The 19,905-nt window shown below is 63.1% G+C and overlaps 3 protein-coding genes across 4 annotated transcripts in view; 1 reads left to right on the plus strand and 2 right to left on the minus strand.

Moving 5' to 3' along the window:
• Positions 1-1,120: 1,120 nt before the first annotated feature.
• Positions 1,121-4,679, minus strand: LOC140629075 (ADP/ATP translocase 3). Its single transcript, XM_072818477.1, has 4 exons — positions 4,398-4,679; positions 2,926-3,412; positions 2,194-2,334; positions 1,121-1,696 (listed from the first exon to the last, which is right to left on the minus strand). Exons 1-4 carry the CDS (start codon positions 4,506-4,508, stop codon positions 1,539-1,541), a joined length of 897 nt encoding a protein of 298 aa, XP_072674578.1. The 5' UTR covers positions 4,509-4,679; the 3' UTR covers positions 1,121-1,538.
• LOC140629043 (uncharacterized) lies at positions 4,507-11,571 on the plus strand. Its single transcript, XM_072818440.1, has 6 exons — positions 4,507-4,539; positions 4,638-4,897; positions 5,041-5,149; positions 5,255-5,435; positions 7,929-9,985; positions 10,602-11,571. The coding sequence occupies exons 1-5, from the start codon at positions 4,507-4,509 to the stop codon at positions 8,921-8,923; spliced, it is 1,578 nt and encodes a 525-aa protein (XP_072674541.1). The 3' UTR covers positions 8,924-9,985; positions 10,602-11,571.
• LOC140629076 (probable bifunctional dTTP/UTP pyrophosphatase/methyltransferase protein) overlaps positions 9,117-19,905 on the minus strand; it is a 60,591-nt gene continuing 49,802 nt past the window's right edge. For both annotated transcript variants that reach the window (XM_072818479.1, XM_072818478.1), the window contains exons 8-13: positions 18,143-18,305; positions 15,666-15,841; positions 14,039-14,156; positions 13,235-13,378; positions 11,178-11,300; positions 9,117-9,841 (exon numbers count right to left, since the gene is read on the minus strand). In XM_072818479.1, the coding sequence (XP_072674580.1) occupies positions 9,615-9,841; positions 11,178-11,300; positions 13,235-13,378; positions 14,039-14,156; positions 15,666-15,841; positions 18,143-18,305 (951 nt within the window). In that variant the 3' untranslated portion in view covers positions 9,117-9,614. The remainder of the gene's footprint in view (positions 9,842-11,177; positions 11,301-13,234; positions 13,379-14,038; positions 14,157-15,665; positions 15,842-18,142; positions 18,306-19,905) is intronic.

Here is a 19,905-nt window from a genome sequence, read left to right on the forward strand (position 1 = left end):
GGTTGATGTGGGACGCGGGGCCACGGAAGACAGCCAGCTGTATGCAAACCTGCAGATACAGCTGCTCCCCCCACCCCCAGGAACCAGGATCTCCCCCAGAGACCCTGTGCTCCCACACTCACTGAGGAAGGGGCCTCTGGCCCCTCTGAACCTTCCCTGCAGGGCAGTAAGCAAGCTCCCATCGTTGCAGCCGTCGCCACGCTTGGTTTGCACCCAGCTGATGAACTGGGGCGGGGGAGTGGGGTGAAAGCACAGGCCCAGGGAGATGGTGACCATGGCCCCCAAACCCCCACGGCTCAGCAGGGGGAGCCCAGGTGCCCACAGAGGCTCGTCTGTGCGGCCTGGAGGGCAAACCTGGCTGGTCAACAGTGCGTAGTCCTGTCATGTGTCCTTGGAAGCTGCCTTGTGACCCTGGGCAACCCCCAAACCTCCTGATCTCGGACTGGACCCCTCATTGCAGCAAAAACAAGGGTTTGCACTTGACCCGGGTCTCGGGAAGACCAGACCTGCCTTCTGTATCCGTGTCCTCTCAGAACCCAGCTGGCCTTTCTACCCCAGGTCTCCTGCTTCACAGGTGGAAGCAATGGCAGGTCCAAGGTTCAGTCTGGAGACCTTTTCTCTCACCCTCACGTGGGGGTTTCTGCACAAACAGCCGCACAGGATGCAGACCTGCCCCAGGGCGGACTTGGGCCACAGGATGTGGCTGCTGGGGCTACTTCCGGAATGTTTTTCTCAGCAGGGAGACTGGCTACACTGGCTCCTTCACCGGGGGTGAGGGCGGGGGAAGATTCAGGAGGCCCCAGAGGTCCTGGCAGGTGGCACAGAATGGGAGGCTTGGATCTGGAGCAGGGAGGGTCAGACGCCCCAGGCTCCCTCGCACTGGCTTGTCTTCAGCACCCAGGGTGGTCTGTGGGCAGAACGAGCTGCAGATGAGCTTGTTTCCATCACCTCACCAGGGTGCTAGGAATCTCATCCGAGAGTCCCCGAAGGACTCTCCCCAAGGACTCTCCAGGGAGAGCAGAACGTGGCCTCCCTGACCCCTTGCATCCCCCCCCCTCCGCTCACCATGCCCGAGCCCAGAGCCCACAAGCTGCTCCGTTGAAAACAATGCACCAGAAACTCTGTGTCCCAGTTTTTATGGTTTTGCAGCAGAATGCCCGACGTGGAACATAATTGCAAATATTCGGCTGTGCAAAAGAGAACAGTGCTTAAGTACAAATGGAGACATGATTCTTTTTTTTAAATAAATACTTAAACACAACCCGGGTCCCACAAGCACCTGGACTCTATGGTCTGAGCGGCGGAGCTGCCAGCCCGTGGACCCACGAAGACGTCATGATTGCCCTCCCCCCGGAATCAAAACATGGAACCTGGTGCCGATGATCGATCACAATGAGCCCCCTTTGGAACCTTCCCCAGCCCTGTCTACGTGATCTGGCCGGGACAAGGACACTGGAATTTCTCGAAGATCAATGGTCCGTAACAGTTAAAAGGATTCTACGTGATTCCCTTGGCCCCCGTGTCTGGAGGAGGAATGTCTAGATGACTTTCTTCAGCTCGTCGTACAGAACCAGCACGAAGGCGCCCCCCATGCCCCTTAGGACGTTGGACCACGCGCCCTTGAAGAAGGCTTTGCCCCCTTCATCTTTGAAGATCTTCCGCCAGCAGTCGACGGTCCCCTTGTACATGATGTCAGCTGCAAGAGGGACAGACAGGAGAGCTTACTGGGAGGTTACTCGGGAAAAGAGCAAAGGGAAACCCAGAAGACACGGTCCACACACTGAAACCGGATGCCACCCTCCAGGCGACCTGGATTTCTCATCCCAGGGAAAAATGAGGCTCTGCACACCAACAGCTCCAGGTCTTGGCCGCTGCTCAGCCCACTGCTGTGGCTATAACCAAAACACCCAAATTGCAGCCCCGTGTCCACTCCTGGGATCAGTGCAAGGTCCCGGGCCAGCGTAGAGAAGACCAAAGCACGGGCAGCACCAAGGGCCCGGGCAGGTACCCGGCAGGGCTGCAGGGTTCTAGCGCCCCTGGATCAACAGTTACGGTCTCAAACCCTGTGAAGAACCTCATCTGTTAGCCCCGCTTCCCATGGCCTGAGGCCACCAAAGGGCCCGTCATTCCAGGAGCTCTTGTATCTCTCATCTCCGAGGACAAGTCCCGGTCACCAGGACCGAGACAACGTACCTCCTTTGCGCCCGGACTGCATCATCATCCGCCGCCGCACGGTGTCGAAGGGGTAGGAGACCACGCCGGCCACGGCCGTCACAGTCTGGGCGATCATCCAGCTCACCACGATGTGCGTGTTCTTGGGGTCTGGGAGCATGCCTGCGGGGTCACCAGCCAGCGTTAGGTTCCAGTGCCACACGCACAGCGGGGCAAGAGCAGTACTGCCTGCCCTGGTGCCACGTGGAGCCCCCGCGACCAGGGAACGGCATGGAACCACCCGCAGGGCATAGAGCGGTCCCTGAGGCCCACGCGTAGTGCCTGGGAACGAACGGGCTCTCTCTACAGAGAGGGACAGGCGAGCCTGGTAAGTGCATGTACCACACAAGAGGCGGTTCTGCTGCACAGACACTAGCTTTCAGGGTGTGAACGGCACACCCTAATGTTCACGCTGAAAACCCCGGATACCTAAAAATAACTGCCTTTAAAAAACAGTGTAAAGCGTCTTCAGAGGAGACCCTAATCCAACACCATCAACACCCTGTAAAAAATCTAAACTCAGACGCACAAAAGAGGCCCACGTGAGGACACACGGACAAAACTGCCATCTACACACCGAGGAGACGCCACGAACGCCAGCAACCCCGTGGACGTGTGGATGTCAGACTTCCCACCCTGCAGAGTGCGGCTCTGCCAACAGCGGATCCCGGAGCCCCCGCCGCACGTGCAGCCCCACAGCAAGAACACACGTACCCTTGGCCGTGTCGTAGACGCCGAAGTAGGCCGCCCGGTAGATGATGATGCCCTGCACGGACACGTTGAAGCCCTGGTAGAGGCCCCGGATGCCGTCGGACTTGGTGATCTTCACCAGGCAGTCTCCAAGGCCCTTGAACTCCCGCTCGGTGCCCGACTTGCCGACGTCGGCCGCCAGACGGGTTCTGGCGAAATCCAGCGGGTACACGAAGCAGAGGGAGGTGGCGCCCGCGGCCCCGCCTGATGCCAGGTTGCCGGCAAAGTACCTCCAGAACTGCGTGTGCTTGTCCACGCCCCCCAGGAAGATCTGCTTATACTTATCCTTGAACGCAAAGTTGAGGGCCTGCGTGGGGAAGTAGCGGATCACGTTGGCCAGGTTGCCCCTCCAGAAGGACAGCACGCCCTGCTCCTTGGGGATGCGCACGATGCAGTCCACGATGCCCTTATACTGCTTGTCGGCGGCGATCTGCTTGCTGGCGTGCTGCACCTGCGAGATAGACGGGCGGACATGCTCGTTAGAGGGCCCGCACGCAGTACCAACCAGCGTCCCTAGGGTAGGCGAGTCCCTGGAGGGGAATTCCTGCATGTGAGCACGGTAGCTCCACGGGAGAGCTCATATCCCGGGGGGCCTATGCCTGCAAGTGGAACCGCTCAACCGTGCACGGGAGGAGCGCACTGGGTCGACAGGATGGGGCACAGCCCAGGACACTGGTCCCTGCAGGTCCGCACCGGTCAACCCAGCACCGGAGGGCACTCATCCCGGGAGGTGCGTCCCTGCAAGTCGGAACCGCTCATCCGTGCACGGGAGGAGCGCACTGGGTCGACAGGACTGGGCACACCCAGGACACTGATCCCTGCAAGTCCGCACCGCTCATCCGTGCACGGGAGCGTGCACTGGCTCGACAGGACGGGGCACAGCCCAGGACACTGGTCCCCGCAGGTCCGCACGGGTCAACCGACAATGTTCCCACTGCCCCACCCGCAACAACGTTGCCAAGGACGCGCTGCAACAATGTTGCCAAGGAGGCGCCGCAACAATGTTGCCGCCAGCTGGCCGCGGGCGCAACGACTTCCCAGCGGAGCGCCGCGGCTCGCCGCCTCTCAGGCCGGAACGGGGCGGAGCAAAGTCCCGGCCTCCATCACAGGGGGCGCTCGCGGGGCTCCCGCGGTCCGCTCGGCTTCGACGGTGGGAACCGCGGGGGCGAGGCCCGCGCTCCGGGCGCCCGAGAGCTCGGCCCCAGCGCGCACGCGCGGAGAGCGCCACGTGACGCGCGGCCGGCCCGGCCCCGGAAGCGGGCGGCGCGCGGACAAAGCGGCGCGGCCTCGCACTTCCGGCGGCCGCGGGTCCCGGTGCACGCGGCCGGCCCGCCCCGCTGTCACCCCCCACCGCGAGCCCTCCCAGCACGCCCGGACCCCCCCCCCCCGACGGGACCGCCGTCCCGGGTCCCCGAGCGCGCACGCGCCGTGCGCACCTGCAGCAGCAGCTTGACCCGCTCGATCGGGGCCACGGCCGTCTTGGAGATGGCGGCGGCGATGCCTCCGGCTAGGAAGTCCTTGGCGAACGAGATGGCCTGCTCCGTCATGGCGGCGGGCGGGCGGGCGGCGGACGGCGGAGTGCGGGCGCGGACAGCCGGACGGACGGGCGAACCGAGGGAGGGAGGGAGGGAGGGAGGGCGCCGCTGGCTCCGCGCTGCCGCCGCCGGGACCGAAAGGACGGGGCACCCAGCGCGCAGCCGCTAAGGGCCCGAAGCCCCGCCCCGCGCCCCCGCCCGCCGCGCCCATTGGCCGCGCTACCCGCCGACGCCCCGCCCCTTCCCGCGCGCCGCGCCCCCGCGGGCTGCCGGGAGCCGCAGCGCGTCCCGCCCCGTGCCCGCCCGCGCCGCGCCCATTGGCTGCGCTGCTGCCGTTGCCCCGCCCCTTCCCGCGCGCCGGGCCCCGAGGCATGCCGGGAGCGGGACCCCGCCCATGCGCCGTGCGGCCCGAGGGCTCGGCCGCCGCCGTGACCTTGTGAAGGTCGCCGCGGGCCCTGGCCGCTCCCGGCGGGGGGAGGGGGCGGCGGCGGCGGGTCCGCGAGCCCGGGCTCCTTCCAGCCGCTGGCCCCCCGGGCGCGCCCAGCACCGCGACCCTGACCCTGCGCGACCCGTCCCCCGACCGCGACCCCTTGGCCCCGTGTGCTGACCCCGAGGTCACGTCGCGGCCCCGGGCTCCTCTGGAAGACCCCAAGGTCAGCTCGAAGACCGCAAGGTCAGGTCGCCTGCCACCTGCACTTCCTCCCTCTCCAAAAGCCCACAGTCCCCACTACTGGCCGCCCGACCCGTCCTCACTCCAGCGCCCCGCCCACTGGCCCATGCGGACGCCCCAGACCATCACCACCAGCGAGCCCAAGCCTGGGCCCCCCCAAGACCCCGCGCCCTCATGTGGGGTGCTGCAGCCCGCATGGACGGGTGACTCGCGGCGGCGCTCGCTGCACGGGGCCATGCTGAGCCCGCCACGCATGCACCTGTGCATTCGTGCACCTGCACACACACGGGGCACCTGCGCACGCAGAAGGCACCTGCACACGCACACGCAGACGGCACCTGTGCACACGCAGACGGCACCTGCACACACGCGTGCACCTGCACACAGAGGGCACCTGCACACGCACACGCACTTGTGCATTCGTGCACCTGCACACACACAGGGCACCTGCGCACACTCAGAAGGCACCTGCACACGCACATGCACCTGTGTGTCCAGCTGCACACGCAGACGGCACCTGTGCACACGCAGAAGGCACCTGCACATACGCGTGCACCTGCACACGCAGACGGCACCTGTGCACACGCAGAAGGCACCTGCACACACACGTGCACCTGCACACACACATGCACACACACCCCGGGCACCCCCTGGAGGGAAGCTCAAGCCCGGACATTGTGTCCTGCGGAACGTTCCATTGACCTTGAACCTCTTACTGGATTGTAACCGAGCGAGCGATCCGAGTGGAAGGTGTGTCGCTCGGAGTGGAAGGTGTGTCGCTCGCTGGCTTGGCCGCAGCGGGACTCCAGCTCCAGGAGGCGCCCTCAGGGCTCCGCCCGACTGGCTTTAGGCCTCCCTGTCTCTCTTCCTGTCTCTCTCCTGTCCCTGCCTCCGCTTCCGTCCTCCTCCTCCCTGCTCCCGTGCTCGCCCCACTTGTGTTTGCTCCCCTGCGTCCCCCTGGCAGGTAGGGAACCCTTGAGCGGGTGGCCGGATGCCAGCAAAGCATCGCGGAGCTTTGTGTCCTTGTCCAGTTCCCTGTGTCCTTGCGGATGCCGGCTCCGCCCAGGCCTGGCCTCTGGGAGAGGCAGGTGAGGCTGGAGCACCCGTGCTGGCCAGGGTGCAGGGGGTGCTGGGGGAGCACCCAGAAGTCACTTAGAGGGCCCCAGGGTCTGGGCTCGCGAACATGGCGATTCTGGCACATTCTGGGGGCTTCGCTGGGACAGGGAGCGGGAAGGTCCCCGGAGGGCCCCAGGCTTGGCGCAGCGGCCGTGGGGGGCACCTCCAGGTGACAACAGTACGGGCCTGTCTGGGCCGGAAGGGCCGGGCACCGAGTGCCAGTGCCCCAGAGGTCTGCTGGGAGGGGGGGCGCCCAGGCTGACGACTGCAATGGAGTTGGGACGAGCGAGGAGCTTCTCTAGAGCGCCGGGCTCGGCCGTGGGGGGCTCCTGCCGTGGGGGGCGGTTAGCCTCTGCCCTCCGCTAGCTCTGAACTCCCAGCAGCCGGCTCGGAGCCCTGGGGGCCCCGGGAAGCTTCTGGAATCCGTTTGCACGAACCAACAGGAGCCCTTGCACTTAGGGCTAATTGAGGTTCAGGACACGTTTTCCCTCGGGTGGGGGGGGGGTGGGCGGGTAGGCTCAGGCACTGACCTGTTCGTCCTTGGAGTGTGTGTGCGGGTGACACAGGGCCCGGGATGCACGGGAGCTGGCCCTACAGAGCAGGGGGCTGAGGAACACTAGAAACCAAGAAGCTCGTGTCCCGGGAAAGGCCACAGCCTGCACGGTCTCACCGGGATAGGGGAGGGGTGGCAGGGGAGGCAGGGAGGCCCGGGGCCTGCAAAGGGTTGTTTCCAGCCCGCGCGGGGACCCTGAGAAGCACCCCCGAGCCTAAGACTGCACGGGGCGCCCCGGGTGCTCGCCTGGCACCGGGCCAGCAGGGGCCTCACGCCGCGGCCCCACGGTGTCTGGAAAACGGGTGTGGGAATTAAACAAAAGATTGTAGTAAAACTGTTGGCAAAGATTGTGCCTTGCAGCTGATGGCTGAGAACGACGGGGTGGGCTGCGCGCTGGGGGTGGGGGTACCTTCCCTGAGGCCTGCCTTTAAGGAACCCGGTCGGTTGGGTCAGATGGTGCCCCCCCCACGGGACCCTGCGATGCCGGTGGTCAGGAGGGTGGTGACGCGTTCCCCGGGGGCGCTGCTTGGAGCCCTGGGGTCACACACCTGCCCAACGACAGGCCGGGTGCGTCCAGGAATAACTGTCCCCTGCACAGGTGCTGGTGGGGGGGGGGGCAGCCGCAGAATTCCACCCTCCAGAGCCCCCCTGGCTCCTGAAGACTAAGGCCCTTTAAAGACACGCGTACCCGGCTCTGCTCCCCGTCAGACGCCCCTAAAAAGAGCTGTATTCCCGACAAACGAAGAGGCAGGTCGTGTGGCAGCGAGGCCCCAGGTCGTAATCTCATTTTTCTGGTGTTTTACTACCAAAAGAGACACGGGACAGCGCGTGGTGTAAGGAACCCACGGACTGTCGCCGCCTTCTGAGATGTTATCTGGCCGCTGGCTCCCAGCCGTGGTCTCCGTGGGTCGTGGGGTCGGGGCGCCGGGGGATGTGCACGCCCAGGGGCGGCCCGTGCTGGGCCCGGGGTCGTGGGGTCGGGGCGTCGGGGGCGCAGGCACAGAGCAGCCGGGACCACGGGGGGGGGGGACGACTTGGATGTTCCGAGGGGCCTGGTGAGGAGCGCGGTTGCTTCTACCCCTGCGTCCCTGAGACAAGTGGCAGCCACCGAGAGCAGGTGTGCGATGTCACCGGGTCCGTCAGCGTCACGCAGCGCGGCCACCCCGAGAGGGCACCAGCCCTCCCTGCTTAGCACCAGCCCAGGACAGGGGCGGCGGACCCGGTGCAGGAGGGGACCCCGCGGTGAGAGGAGCCCGGGTCACCTGCCCCAGGCCGGGTCAGGGGTCGGAAGGGGTGGGAGGAGCCCGGTCACCTGCCCCAGCCCCGCGCAGGGGTCGGACGCGGTGGGAGGAGCCTGGACGGGGTGGCAGGAACCCGGGTCACCTGCCGCAGGCCTGCGCAGGGGTCGGACGCGGTGGGAGGAGCCCGGGTCACCTGCCCCAGGCCGGTTCTGGGGTCGGACGGGGTGGGAGGAGCCTGGACGCGGTGGGAGGAGCCCGGGTCACCTGCCCCAGGCCTGCGCAGGGGTCGGACGCGGTGGGAGGAGCCCGGGTCACCTGTCCCAGGCCTGCGCAGGGGTCGGACGCGGTGGGAGGAGCCCGGGTCACCTGTCCCAGGCCGGTTCTGGGATCGGACGGGGTGGGAGGAGCCTGGGCGCGGTGGGAGGAGCCCGGGTCACCTTCCCCAGGCCTGCGCAGCGGCACCTACGCGGTGGGTGGGGCCTGGGTCATCTGCCCCAGGCCAGTTCAGGGGTCCGACGGGGTGGGAGGAGCCCGGTCACCTGCCCCAGCCCCGCGCAGGGGTCGGACGCGGTGGGAGGAGCCTGGACGGGGTGGGAGGAGCTCGGTCACCTGCCCCAGCCCCGCGCAGGGGTCGGACGCGGAGGGAGAGGCCTGGGCGGGGCGCGAAGGGCCTGTTTCAGGGGCGCCAGGTGAGGCCTTGAGCCCGAACCCTCGTCCTGCAGCAGGGCAGCTGCGGGCACCGCCCTGGACGCCGCGGCCCCGCTCATCACCACCTCATCCCTCTTCCACCCCAGGCTCCGATCGACACCCAACTTGCCATTACTATTATTATTATTATTATTTTTAAAATTTGGACTCTGACCAAAAGAATGCATTGACGTCTGCGTGAAGGCACATCTAATGAGACAACATCGAGCACAGGCGCGATTGGTGTGAGTCTACACGCTCACACGTAGACGTAACTTGGCGTCTCTGTAGAAAACCCGTCCAGACAGAGAAAGCTACTGGGCGTATAAGCATGTGGAGGCCCGCGCAGTTGCTCATTTTTACTATTTTTATTTAAGGATTTATTTATTTGAGACAGAGCGCGCACGTGCACCAGTGCACACGCGCGCGTGGGAGGCGCGTCAGCCACCAGGGATGTGACCGACTGGACCGTTTTCCTAATAATTCCAGAACGTCCGCTCACAGACACCTTGCGAGCTGCTCTGCACTGTCATTGCCCGATATACAGAAGAGCGCAAGGCACCTGCCTGTTCAGAAGATAAATTAAGGCACACGTACACAAGAGTTGAGCGTGACACGCGTCGCTCGGGGACCTGGGTGGAAAGGAGTCCTGTCCACCCCATGACCCGCCACCTGCGTGAGGCAGCAGCTGCTTAAACACACGCAGAAGCGCGGGGAAAAGAGGCGTGGAGGAGGCGCCCAGGGGGCCTGGGTGCCACCGGGCCTTTGCACAGACTGCGCGGCTCCCGCCACGGCAGCGGGACCTCCGGCGAGCGCCCTGCGCCTGCTGCGGCCTGCCCCACTGCTGGGGCTCAGGGCGGCGAGGCCCGGGTGCCCAGCAGCAGGTGCAGCGCGCCCCCCGCCGCGGCCGCCACCTGCACGTCCCGGAAGCCGTGCTGCTCCAGCAGGTCCCGGTACTCCGCCCCGCTGCGGCCGCGCCCCCGGGGGCGCACCAGCAGGCTCAGGGCCGCCGCCAGGTTGCTCCGGGCCGCCGCTGGGTCCTCGTCCACGGTCTCCTCGGCCACCAACACGCCGCCGCCTACGAAGCACACAGCCAGCTGCGGTCAAGGGCAAGGTTTCCACGGTGGGCCCCGTGGGGACACCCCGCACGGGGGTGGGATGCAGTGAGGGGACTGCCGGGCCTCCTGTGGCGAGGTGGGGACACTGCCCGCCAGTGTGCAGGGTGAGCAGAACCACAGGGGACAGAGACCCAGACCCTGGGATGGGAGGAGGACACAGCACCGGGACGCGGAGCCGGGGGCGAGCCCAGCGCTGGTGGACACAACCCGGGGCCGGGATGGTTCACCTCGTGCACACGGGTGGGAGAAACTGAGTCTGGGTGCAGGGACCGCGGCCCCATCACGGCGCACGCATGCTGGAAATCCCATAAGAAAATCTTACAAAAGGCCAGTTTGAGCTCTGCGACCCCTGCGCCCTGGGTGCAGGCCACCCGCGAACTGGCAGCTCTGCAGGTGCAGGGAAGCCCTGGGGTGCGAGCTCTGACATCTGTGAACCTGTCTGGGGGGAAGCCTCAGCGCCCCGGGCTCGCCCCTGCACTCCCCCAGCCGGCCCTCCTGGCCATGAACGTCGCCTGCAACCGCACTGTCCCAGGGTCACATCCTCGCCCAGCTCTGGGGTCCAGGGGGGACACGCTCCCTCCACAGGCTCCGGGGAGGGGCCCTCCTGCCTCCTCTCGCCTGCACACTCTGCATGTCGCCTGGGCCACAGCCCCGTCTCTACGCATACACGCCCGGTTGCACTTCACACTTCAGTTCCTTCTTTCTTTTTGTGCAAAATAGGAGACCCCACATGACGGGCGCCTCCCGGCCCAAGTGCAAGACTACAAGCAGCCTCACGGTGCACAAAACAGGACACGCGGATGGCCGGCTCGTTTACGCTCCCCAAGGCCGCAGGGAGGCCCCCCCAGAACTGCTTCGCCAGATGCCAGGAGCTCAGGACGCGGAAATGAGAGCCGTGGTTCCGGGACTGGGACCTCGAGGGCCTGCGACGGGGCCGCGGGGTGGCTGGATGCATCCTGCTGCACGGCCTGACGGGCCATGGCGGCTGTGACCGCCTCGGACACGGCCCCGGGGACACGGAGCGCCGAGGCCGGCAGTCAGGGGAGGTGCACAGCCTGCGTCCTCAGAGGGACCACTTGGGGCGCGTCCAGGAGCCTCCGGGGCCCCAGAGCGCAGACGCCAGTCACCGGCTTTATGGGGCCAGGACACGGGGCTCCGGTGAGAGGTTCCCAGAGCTCCCGGCACGCTCCCCGCGGACCAAGCCGGGTCACCTGGCTCTCCGCCAAGCCACCTCGTCCTGTCTTTCCTTTCTGGGTGCGCATGTGCAGGAAGGCCCCGGCCCGGGCCCCGTCTCACCTGGCTTGCAGCGGCCTGACAGCCGGCCCAGCAGTGCGTGCACCTGGTCGTCCGGCCAGTCGTGCAGGATTCTGGAGAGCACGTACAGCTCTGCCTCCGGGAGGCTGTCCTTGAAAAAGTCACCTGGGAACAAAATAAAGAAATAAGAAAATAAAAAAAATAATAATAATAATAAAAAGAAATAAGAAAATAAATAAAAAATAAGGAAATTAAAAGAATACTAAGTAAAATAAAATTTATAAAATGAGAAAAAAAGAAAAACTCAGGAGAAAATAAATGAATAATAAGAAATAAATAAAATGAAATTAAAAAAAAAGAAAAGAAAAAGGAAAACTCACGTGGAAAAAAGAATTATTAATTAATTAAATGAAGTTAAAAAAAAAAAAAAGAAAAAGTCACCTGGTGTGGAAACAAGGTGCCATGAGCCCGTCAGGGACGCGGGAGCTACGTGTCCACCCGACAGACACGTGACGGGGGGGGGGGTCGGCCGCTCCCCAGAACTGCTGGCAGCAGGGACAACTGTGTCCTGATCCCAAAACATGCCAGAAGTCCGAACCCTGGGCCGTCAGCACGCGTGCCCTTGGGCCGGGTCGCGGCGCCCACGGGATTCAGGACCACAAGGGTTTCTTTTCAAGCTGCTCCCACGTTTGCATCCACCCCCTGCCCCGGCCCTGGAAGTTCTCCCTCGCGTCTAACTCAAGGCTTTCCTGCTCCAGCTTGTGTGGCCGTGGTGGGTGCAGACACCTGCAGACGCCCACCTCTGCCGATCCACGTCCCCACGTGCCCGCCCAGCACCGCTGCTTCCAGGGCCGCTGACACGGCCGCTCACGCTCACGTTGTATGACGTGGAGATGCACACGACTGTGCACGCACACACGGAAACTCATGTGCATGCACACACGCATGCAGACCACTCGCAGGCGCACACACACTGCATGCACATGCACATCACACACACATACGTAGCTGCACACACGCGCATAGACAAATACACGGATGATGCACACATGCATGAACATGCAGAGACAAATACATGCATAGATACGTTTAAATGCACATACACACACGCAACACACACTCAGACAACACACGTATCATATGCACACACAGGGACACCGACACAGAGATATGTATACAGGCACGTGCATGCAGACAGGCAACACACGGGCATGCACACGCACAGACACACACGTGCAGGCACATGCACACAGAGACTGAGACTTAAAGACATCAGACATAGAGATATGCACAGATGCAAACACACACACTGCATGCACACACAAACACACGTGTGTACATGCACACACAAACACATGCAGAACAGACTTACGTTTGCACGCACAGACAACGCACACATGCATGTACATGCAGACAACAAATGCATGCATGCACACACAGACGTTTGCGTTTACACAGACACACACGTACACACACATTCAAACACACGTGTCATAAGCACACACAGGCACACCGACACAGAGACATGTACACAGGCACAGATGTGCATGCATACAGGCAACATGCATACATGCACACGTGCAGACACACAAGCGTGCATGCACATGTGCACAGAGACTGAGACAAAGACATCACGCACAGAGATATGCACAGATGCAAGCACACACACAGGCACAACTACATGCCCACACAAAGAAGACACACGTGTGTACATGAACACACAAACACATGCAGACAGACATACATTTGCATGTACACAGACAACACACACATGCACATACATGCAGAAACAACTGCATGCATGCACACACGCAAAGACGATTGCATTTACACATACAACACACACGTATCATAAGCACGCACAGGCACACCGCACAGACGTGCCCAGGCACACATGTGCATGCATAGGCACACGCACGCACACGCCCAGACACACACAGAGCCATCCCCCACACAGGTAACCGCATGTGCACACACACAAATACACCCATGTTCACATTCCCAGAAGACACGCACACCCACACCCTGCACGCACACCCCGTAGAAGCCCATACGGTCGGCCGAACGTCGACGCTCGGCAAACACAAAGCAGCGCACACCTGGCACGAAGCTGATCTGCTCCGAGGGCCGCCCTCCGGGCTGGAAGCACGCGACGTGCTCGAGGACGTCCGGGAGGTCGAACACCGTCACCCTCATGCGCGGGTACTCGTGGGCCAGCTCGTGGGCCAGCGCGCCCGTGCAGCCTGCGGGGACGCACACCTGCTCCGTGACCCGCCCGTGCCCCCTGGCCGGCCGCCCCGGTTCCACCTTGGCTAAACCAAAGTGATGCCTGAGCACGCACACTGCGGCCGGAAGGCAGCCGCTGGCAGAGATCTCTGCTGTCTCACACAGGCCGCGGGGCCTCTCGGGGTCAGGACCTGGCTAGGCACGGCAAGACCGGTGCTGGCCCAGCGCAGGTGAGCCGGGGCTCCGGGTGGGCATAGACTCACCCAGGGAGCATCGTGGCCCAGCTGGGGGGGGGGGCTGCACTCCTCCCATCTCCTTTCTGCGGCAAGAATGTAGATGTGATGGCTGGCGCCCCAGCAGCTGCTCTGGGCCACCAGGAGGAGCGGCGTACAGATGACCGGGAAATGAAAGCTGGCAGCTCTGGGCTCCCCGTGGGCCCCCAGATTCAATGTACCCCTTGCCCATCCCTAGAACCTCCTCGCACTTGGGATGATCTGCCCCCAAGCCCCAGCCGGCGGCACGGCCAAACCCAGGGACTTCGCTGCTGCGTGGAGAGGGGAACCCATTTTGGACATCGCATTAGCAGATGAGGCGGGTGGGACTTCTCCCGGGGAACACACAAAGTCGTCTGCGCCCCATTCCTGGCCCCAGGGGGTGGGGGTGCTGTGGCTACGCACCTCCCAGGTCACAGGCCGAGGTGAACCGGGACAGGTCGAAGGCCGTGGCCACCCGGCGGGCCGTCAGCTTGCTGAGGCCGTGCATGGCCCGCATGAACTGCAGCGTCGTCTGCTGGCTCTGAAACGGGACGGGGTCTGAGGGACCCACCAGGCCCAGGGGCTCCTGGGGCCCGGCTGCTGGCCCCACCCCGCCTTTCTGCAGGGAGCATGAGGGGGCAGCCCGACAGGGAGCGGCTGGGGCAGGGAGCGGCTGGGGCGGGGGTGGGGCAGTCAGGCCTGGGCCAAGTGGGTGTTCCTATGGGGCCCAGCCCCTCGGGGAGGGGTGGGGGGGCGGAGCCGGGTCAGGCGGGCTCTGCTGGGGCAGGGCAGGGTCCAGCTCAGGGTGGGGTCCTGCCGGGAGCGAGGGAGGGAGGGCAGCTCCAGTGGGATCCAGATCCGCCCTTCAAAACAGACGCCCGGGGCCAGGATCTGGAGTCAGCCAACCTGGGCTCACCCTAGAGCCCCCAGGCTCCCCAGGAAGGGTGTCGCTGCACAGCAGGCGGGAGGGACCAGGTGGGGTCTCCCCAGTGGCCCATGCAGCGGGCACCGTGCTGGTGACCCTCTGACTGCTGATCCTTCGGACCCTGTAGCCACCACCACCACCACCCCATCCCGGGGTCGCGTGTGGGCAGGGCCTCTGCAGGGGGAGGGGGGACCCAAGCCCCTGCTGGGACAGGTGGCCACTGAGATGGCCAGCGGGGACGGGGTGGGGGCGATGTGCAGGAAGTGGCCCTGAGTCCCACAGGGACAGGCGGGGTTGGGGGGCGCCCACCTGAGCCCCCACCTGGGACGTGGTTCCCCCCAGCCCTGCCCTGCCTTCCGCGCTGCCTCTCCAATGGGGGCCGTGGGGAGGGCTGAGGCTGCGACTGCCCCGCTCTGCGCCCCGGGAACCCCGCCTCCCCTCACCCCCCCACCCCTGCTCTGCTCCCCGAGGACCCACCTCCCCGCTCTGGTCCCCAGGACCCCACCCCCCACCTGCGCCTGCTCTGTTCCCCTGGACCCCTGCCCCTGCTCTGGTTCCCAGGACCCCTGGCCCCGCTTTTTTCCCCAGGACCCACTCTGCTCCCCGGGACCCCCTACCCCCCTCGCCCCCGGCTCTGCTTGCTGGGACCCTGCCTGGTGCTTCTGTGCCCCACTGTCTCTGCTCAGGATGGTGTCCTCCCCCACAATTTCCTATGTCAGAACCTAACCCGGAGGGGATGGTTGGCATTGGGACAGTGTCTGGGGCGGCGGGGTCATGAGGTCATGAGGGTGCAGCCCCACGACGGGCCTGGTGTCCCTGCAGGGCCCAGGCAGACGCGCCCTGCCCCTTCCACGATGGAGGGTGGACCGGAGTCCGCAGGCGCCTGGACCCGGGACGGGACTGAGAACCGTGACAAGGATGTGCCTTGCTTGTGCGCCCCCTAGCGGGTGGTGCCCCCCCAACCCCGTGTCCTTCCCACCCCATGACCTCCCCTGACCTCCTCATCGCCAAGGCGGGCGGCCAGAGGCTTCGTAGGAGGTGCATGTCACGGACCGCAGCCATACCCGTGGGTCCTTTTGCAACACACGCGTGTGATGGGCAGGTGTGCGCCCGGAGCCCCAGTACCTGAGCCGGGTCCTCCACCTTCCCGCCCGCAGCTGCGTTTGGTCCCTGTCGCACGGCCACCTCCAGGCACGTGAAGAGCTCCCAGGTGTGGTCGTCGTGGCGCGTCACCAAGCCGTGGAGCGAATACTCGCCGTCCGACGCCAGGTGCCGGCTTGCCACCTCCGTGTTGCGGTAACCTGGCACGACAGGGCACTGTGGGCGCTCGGGCCGGGGACGCCCCAGGGACCCCACGCACCGCACCTGCTCAGGGCTCGGTCATTGCGGAGACCTCAGCCCAGACCCACCCGGAACCAGACTCATGGAAGTGTGACCCGAACATGGGGACGCTCCCAGAGGCGGTTCCCCCGAAGCCCGGGGGCCCAGGAGCACCCACGCCACGCCAGGCTGCATACCGCTGCGCAGGGTGGTCTGACACTTACGGCCGTTTACGTGAAGGGGATGAGGCCGTGGGCGATGTGGGTCGGAGCTCTTCCCTTCTCTCCCCTCTTCACACCCGGGTGGCTGTGCGTAGGGCCTGGCCCCCCCGGGGAGCCCCTGTGGGACACCCGCACCCAGAGAATGGGAGGCTGGGGGCTCAGGTGGTGATGGGAGACCCGTATCCGCCAACACAGGGCTCCACCAACTGTCCTCATCGAGACGAGGAGCCGCACTGCGTCCGTCCTAACGCCTAAACCTTGTTCCTTCTGAGCCTTTGGAAGAGCAGCACGACCTGTGCGTGTGCGTGGGAACTGCTCACAGGTTCGCCCGCAGAACCGTGCAAGGGCCCCGCGAAAACGTGCCCGAAGAACCTCCCGGGTGATTGAAAGTCTGGACACGGGAGCTTTCTCCACGTTCTGTCATTCTTTTTGATAGAGGAGGAGGAGATCGTGACAATGATCTGGCTGGGGAGAAAGGCCCGCTTCCCGCGCCCCAAATCCTAACCGCATGCTTGTACGACTTTGTGCAAAGGGCAGCTCCTGGGGCCCAGGCCGGCACCCCACGTTCCTCCTTATCACGCAGGTGAAGGTACCTCGAGCCCCCTGTCATTCCCAAGGCATCGGAGGGACCATCCATTGGACTGTCTGCTCGGAGACCATGCTCGAGAGTCTCGTTCGTTTCGGCGAACACGCTGTCGCCCACCATCCACCTACCTACCTGTCTATGCTTCCCTCCATTCCCCATCTACCTAGTTATCTATTCATCTATTGACCCATCGTTCCATCCATCCATCCATCCCTCCACTCAACCATCCTTCCATCCATCCATCCATCCATCCATCCCTCCACTCAACCATCCTTCCATCCATCCATCCATCCATCCCTCCACCCATGTACCCATCCATCTACCTACCTACCAATCTATCCTTCCTTCCATTCATACATCTACCTACTTAACTACCCATCCATCCATCCACTCAACCATCCATCCATCATCCATGCATCCATTAATCCATCCACCCACCCATCCATCCACCCACCCATCCATCCAGTCTACCATCCTTCCATTTATCCATCTACCTACCTACCCATCCACCCATCTACCTACTTACCTAACCATCTAGTCTTCCTTCCATTCATACATCTACCTACTTATTCATCCATGCATCTATCCATCCGTCCATCCACCAGCCTTATGTTCACCCATCCATCTACCTATCTGTCCATCTATCTATTCTTCTTTCCTTCCATTCATTCATCTACCTACCTACCCATCTATTATCCATAGACCCACACATGCTTACCTACCTACCCATCTATTCTTCCTTGCATTCATACATGTACCTAATTACCTACCTCTCCAACCATGCATCTATCCATCTGTCCATCCATCCACTCAACCATCCATTATCCATGCATCCACGCATCTATCCATCCATCCACCTATCTACCCATCTATTCTTCCTTCCATCCATTCACCCACCTACTTATGTACCTATCTATCCATCTGTCATTCCATCCATCCATCCATCCATCCATCATATCCATCCATCCGTCCATCATATCCACCCATCATCCATCCATCCATCCATCCATCCATCCATCCATCATATCCATCCATCCATCCATCATATCCATCCATCATCCATCCATCCATCCATCCATCCACCTATTCATCTATCCAACCTCAGTCTATCCATCCAAATCTCCTGTTACCTACCTAGCTATTTCCCCTCCCTAATATCTATGTACCTGTGTATCCATGCCTTTATCTCATCTGTCTAAATAATTAAAAACATGTATCTGCCTTGTGCACATGCCTATTCCACTGGTTGTGTTTCTCTCGTGAACCCTGAGGGATGCAGCTCCTTTGAGAGCAGAGCCCGTAATGACGTCACTCTCCTGACATGCACGTACACTCACTACGTTTCCTCTCCCCCATTCTCTTTTCTTATTCTCTGAGAAATGCCACATTCCGCCTTCGCTCAGAAGCCACCTTTACTCGGTGAGCGACTTCCACCTGCGAACACTGTCAGCACAACACGTAGGAGGTCCCCTTACCTCCGTCTGTCTTCTCCAGTAACCCCAGGGCCACACAGGCATCCAGGAGCTGTCCAGTTCCACACACTGAGGCGTCAATTCTGCCCGCAACCTCCGCGGCCTTCAGGGGGGCCTCGTCTTTCAGTACGTCGAACACCTTCAGCTTGCAAGCCGTGAACAGGGCCTGTGCGTTAAAAACAAGTACAATTACACTTACTACGTGACCTGTCAGGTACTTTTTACTGCTACGGACCCGAAAGAAGGAGGTCAAAGCTGTGAAAACTGTCAACGGCAACTTCTCCAGGGACACCTGGGTGGCTCGGTGGTTGAGCATCTGCTCTTGGCTCAGGGCGTGATCCCGGGGTCCCGGGATTGAGTCCTGCATCGGGCTCCCCGCAGGGCCCTGCTTCTCCCTCTGCCCCTCGGCTTGGTCAGCTCACCTGACCGCCGGGAGCCCTTTGTCAGGAGAATGATGTGATAGGTGGGCAGATGGGTGCACAGGTAGGCAGGTAGGTCGATAAATGGATGGATGCTAGATCTGGGAGATGGCACGTAGGTAAGTAGATTTATGGACACAGATAACTGACGGTCTGGTGATGCGCATGGGGGCGGACAGGTAATAGTTTGATGACTGGTAGGCAGGTAGCTAAGAGATCATAGACGAGCAGATGCCGGGAGCACAGCGGACCTCCATCCTGTGACAATGCAATGTTGCCTGAGCTCTGTTTTAACTATTATTTGCAGGAAAATTCATTATTTTGAGGCCTGACACAGCACAACCACCTGATCACGACAGCTCCTGCCGTGCCAAGGCCGTCAGAGGGAGGCGGCCGGTGGGGTGTGAGGGGTGTGGGAGGGAGCAACCCCCGCAGCCACTGATGTGGCGACCCCTGCGGAGCCCAAGCACGGGAAAGGCCACCCCCCTGCAGCCTCTCAGGGGCCCAGAGCCCTCGGGCAGCCGGAAGGTTGGCCGAGCGGGGCCGCGGGAGAAGGCCGGAGAGAAGAGGAGACCGCCGGGTGGGCGTGCCGCCGTGGCCGCGATCGTGAGGACGGCCAGGTGCGCGTGTGCCTGAGACGCTGTGCCGGCAGGCCTGTGAGCACGCAGGAAGGACGAGGAGGCCACAGGCACTGGCACCCGCGGGCTCCCGCGAGCACCAGTGGCCTGCAGGCGCTCACCCCACCTGGGGCACCCTGTGGCTGGGATCCCGAGGCCACGGCATGGTGAGGACACAGATCTCTGCACACAGCTGGCGCCAGACCCCACCTGCCACCTGGCCAGAGGGAATGCGCTGGGCGTCCCGAGGCTGCTGCAACGGCCAGCCTTCCAGCCTTGTCTCCCTGGGCCACAGTAGAGGCCTCTCAGGGGTGCACCGTGTCCCCGTGCTGCAGTCATCAGACCCTGTGCACCTTCAAATACCCATAGACACCTCGCCCCCAAGAGATATGCCCAAGTCCTGACCCCTAGAACCCGAGATGGGAGTCGAATGTGGAAACAGGGTGTTTGCAGATGGGAGGACGTGAAGGCTCTGACATGAGGTGGCCCTACGTCCAATGACCGGGGTCCTCGTAAGAGACAGAAGAGGAGCTGCAGATGCGGAGGAGGAGCCCCGTGAGGACGGAGGCGGATACGGGAGGGACGCGGCCACCAGCCTGGGGACACCTGGGGCCCAGACGCCGGAAAAGGCGGGAGGGCCCCTCCCTGGAGCCCCAGCCCTGGACCTCGGTGGTCCTGCCCCCCTGGAGCTCAGACACCCTGTGGTGTTAAGCTCCCCGAATCTGCGGTC

This window comes from Canis lupus, chromosome Y, assembly GCF_048164855.1.
Source record: "Canis lupus baileyi chromosome Y, mCanLup2.hap1, whole genome shotgun sequence".
Classification (NCBI taxonomy): Eukaryota; Metazoa; Chordata; class Mammalia; order Carnivora; family Canidae; genus Canis; species Canis lupus.

What these genes read in the sequence shown, in the direction of transcription:
- LOC140629043 (XM_072818440.1), top strand. Translation starts at nt 4,507, where the DNA reads ATGGCGGCGGGCGGGCGGGCGGCGGACGGCGGA. An exon ending in GGCGGGCGGCGGACGGCGGA is followed by an intron (nt 4,540 to 4,637) that starts GTGCGGGCGCGG and finishes CGGGACCGAAAG; the next exon opens with GACGGGGCACCCAGCGCGCA. An exon ending in CGGGACCCCGCCCATGCGCC is followed by an intron (nt 4,898 to 5,040) that starts GTGCGGCCCGAG and finishes GGGCGCGCCCAG; the next exon opens with CACCGCGACCCTGACCCTGC.
- LOC140629075 (XM_072818477.1), bottom strand. Translation starts at nt 4,508, where the DNA reads ATGACGGAGCAGGCCATCTCGTTCGCCAAGGACTTCCTAGCCGGAGGC. An exon ending in GGGTCAAGCTGCTGCTGCAG is followed by an intron (nt 3,413 to 4,397) that starts GTGCGCACGGCG and finishes TCTATCTCGCAG; the next exon opens with GTGCAGCACGCCAGCAAGCA. An exon ending in CGTCTACGACACGGCCAAGG is followed by an intron (nt 2,335 to 2,925) that starts GTACGTGTGTTC and finishes GTGACCCCGCAG; the next exon opens with GCATGCTCCCAGACCCCAAG.